At 32.5% G+C, this 3,243-nt stretch overlaps 1 protein-coding gene across 1 annotated transcript; it reads right to left on the minus strand.

The window, feature by feature from the left end:
* Positions 1-961: 961 nt before the first annotated feature.
* LOC118757103 lies at positions 962-2,838 on the minus strand. The gene is made up of 3 exons (XM_036491842.1): positions 2,775-2,838; positions 2,539-2,716; positions 962-2,462 (listed from the first exon to the last, which is right to left on the minus strand). Coding segments are annotated over exons 1-3 (948 nt in total). The 5' UTR covers positions 2,777-2,838; the 3' UTR covers positions 962-1,694.
* Between the last annotated feature and the right edge of the window lie 405 nt (positions 2,839-3,243).

The following is a 3,243-nucleotide window of genomic DNA, read 5'->3' on the forward strand; positions in this document are numbered from 1 at the left end:
GCTTCATTAAACAAAACGCTGTTTGTAAAGTTTGTATTTAATGTATTTGCAATAAAATAATAATGAATTATTTGAACTTAAAATAATTTATGATTCATTCATTTGGAATTTTGCTTATTTACATTTATTTGAATTTGCGTTGTTTCTCTAATCTCATCGACTCGAGAACGATTAAAAAATTACCCTAGTCATCTAATGTAGAAATACAAATTTCTCTAACGTTAGAGACTGCTGTGTTTTCTAAGTAAATCAAACCATAGATGCAGATTTTTGAAATATATCGACTCCCGCACCACCAACCGACTACATTTCCCGGAGAATTATTTCCTTTCATGTTGTAAGACGAACATATGTATACTTTGCTAAGAAAATGTCATGCAAGATCTATCCAGCCATATATTGTACTTTTATACAAGTTATATTAAGATTGATGGCAACTCTGTTTTGAAGGGTGTTCAGTCTTGTAATACAACCCTGTAAGTACTTCCGGCCATTACATTTTGATCAAGCCAATAGCCAGCAAGTTGCGAGAAATAAAAAAATCGAAGTTTTTCTAAGGAATCTAAACATTTGTAGTTTAAAATGTAGGTAATATTTTTTCTCAATAACTATAAATACAGGTTTTTCAAATATCTCGACAAACATACATAATAATAATAATAATATAATAATATTATGTACTACATACAAAGCAAGTTAGGTAAAGGCTTGTAAAAATGGGAATTGCTTTTAAATGTTAAAGATCGAATTATTTATTTTTATTCAAAAATTGAAAATCGGTGTCTGATGTTACGAAAAAATTGTTGGACACAATGCCACAACGGATGTAGTAAATAACGAAGTTGAAAGAAGGGCAAACTACAAATATACTAACAACCGATATTTTACTTTGTTTTTGTTAATGAATTGTATGTATATTTTTATAACAATAAAAACCTCATTAAAAATTTGGTGGTACTAAAATGGACCTAATGCATTATAATATATCTGAAAAATCTAAAAAAAAATTTGCATTTATAAATGACGAACATTTTTGCCTATGTGGGTACATACATATGTATGTATGTTCATAAAAATTGAATTAAAATATCGGCGTTTATAGTACAAAGCCGCGTATCAAAATAATGCAAGACATCATATGTGAGGTTGCTCAAATTTTACCTAGAGTGAAAACTGTATTACTTTTTCTCTTTTGTAGAACCACGGTTCACGGTTTTGCACTCTTAAACGACGGCATATTCTTAAAAAAAGAGAAGGAAAGGAACCTTCGATTTTCATTGCGTTACCAAACTTAACAGTATAACTTTAAATTATAAAATAATAAAAAATTAATAATGCTGGTATGTTGTTTTGGACTTAAAATTGATTCTTATGCGAACTTTGATGCTGCGCCTTTCTGCTACAACATTCAGTATATTTAACAATATATATTCACCTATAATAGAGCAGAATCGCATTGTCCTTTCAACCAGATACTGCCTTAAACATAAGATTATATGTAAAATTTCTATTTTATTTCATTAAAATTAATACGACTTAATGGGAATGATGTCAACATTCGTAACTTTAAATGAAAATTAAATACATACATAGTAAGGCAAAGACTATTCATATTGCCGAAATAATGAAAAAAATGAAAATCCAGACTTATGACTTAGAGAAAGTTAGAAGAATTTATCAAAATACTGTAGAAATTACTCGTGCATTCTATTTCCAAATACCTTCAATTCTTCCAGTTCTAGTTGTTGTTTTGTTAATAAGACCTCTTCTCTTTGCAGCTTCTCTATTTCATAGTTGTGTCGGCGTTGCTCCTTTAGATTATCATTCGTAACGTCACTGAGTGTTTTTATTGACATACAAACTTCCTTTAGGCCCTGTCTTATTTCATTCATAACCCGGAAATTTTCGGTTTGCAAATTGACGTTTTCTGCAAGAAACTTCGTAATCGTACTTATCACAGTTACTTGCTGTCTTAAAATCTTGATTAAGTCATCACTTTCTTCCGTTGCTGTTGCATCAATTTTGCGCTTTTTAATTTCAACCTTATCCTCACTACTATCTACTTTAATGTTTAGTCCACTTGAAGTTGGACATTGAGCGAAATCTCGCACACTTATGTTTTCAGCCTCTGTGGACTTCTCATTACTTCTATCCTCACAAGCTGCAACAGCAACATCATAATCTTTTGAATTTTCATCATCTTCCTCGTCGAACACTAACTCGTCTTTGACAATTGTGGCGGTGCCCTCAGATATCGGACTCGAATCTTCTTGCACGTCTGAGCTGTTATCAACGTCGACATCAGCTTCAAAAAGCTTACATATACGAGCTAATTCACCTTCGGCAGGCGATAATGAAGTCTTTTTATATAATGTTTCGTCGTCCTGTGCGACTGATGCGTTGGCTTCAATTTTTTCAAACATGATCTTTCTTCTTACTGCTGCGCGCCAATCTATCCAAACCTAAATAACCATAAAAAAGATCTCGCTACACATATGTATGTATATATTTATGTACATATGTGAATGGATTAAGAACCTTCTTCCACCGCTGCATTGGTTTCTTTGGTGGTCCCCGGTTATTCAGCTTTTCTGCAAGAGCTTCCCATAACGCGTTCCGCTTTTGTTTGCACTGAATCGTACCACACGCAATTCCGGGGTACTGTTGCGTGAAGTTTATCATAATGGCTTCCTGTGCGGCGTTTTTGTGACGTCCCCTTTATATGCAAATAATACAACTAGTTAATCAAATCAAAGTTGCAAAAAATAACTTACATTTCACAAATGCGTAGCTTATCCTGTCCTTCTGGTTTTTGTGTATAAAATTGTACAATGGCGTATTTTTTCAATTGGCAATACACACAGAGTGGTTTAAAATATCACCAATACGCATTTTAGTCGTTTTCATTTCACACCAAATATTGAAATGAAAGAAGGGAAATAAAACAAAGGGGGTACCACTATGTCTAGTGGAATTAATTATACATCGGGATTTTGTTATAACTGGTCTATAAATTTTACAAAGCAATTCTATTGTGGAATTAATTTAAAAAAAAAACAGCATAGGCGTTGAATCCTAGTTTTTATACCAAAACGTTGTTTTTTTTTTGGTTGTAGAGTTGATGATGGCCGGACACTTGGATCCAAAACGTTGTTTGCATTAGATTTTATTTACTTACAAACACCCCGTGATTTGTGAGCGAAAAGTAAACAAAGCAAAGAAAACAACGAAAACCAAAATTAG

The sequence above is a fragment of the Rhagoletis pomonella genome, unplaced genomic scaffold (genome assembly GCF_013731165.1).
Source record: "Rhagoletis pomonella isolate Grant_MI unplaced genomic scaffold, Rhpom_1.0 Rhpom_scaffold_14383, whole genome shotgun sequence".
Taxonomy (NCBI): domain Eukaryota; kingdom Metazoa; phylum Arthropoda; class Insecta; order Diptera; family Tephritidae; genus Rhagoletis; species Rhagoletis pomonella.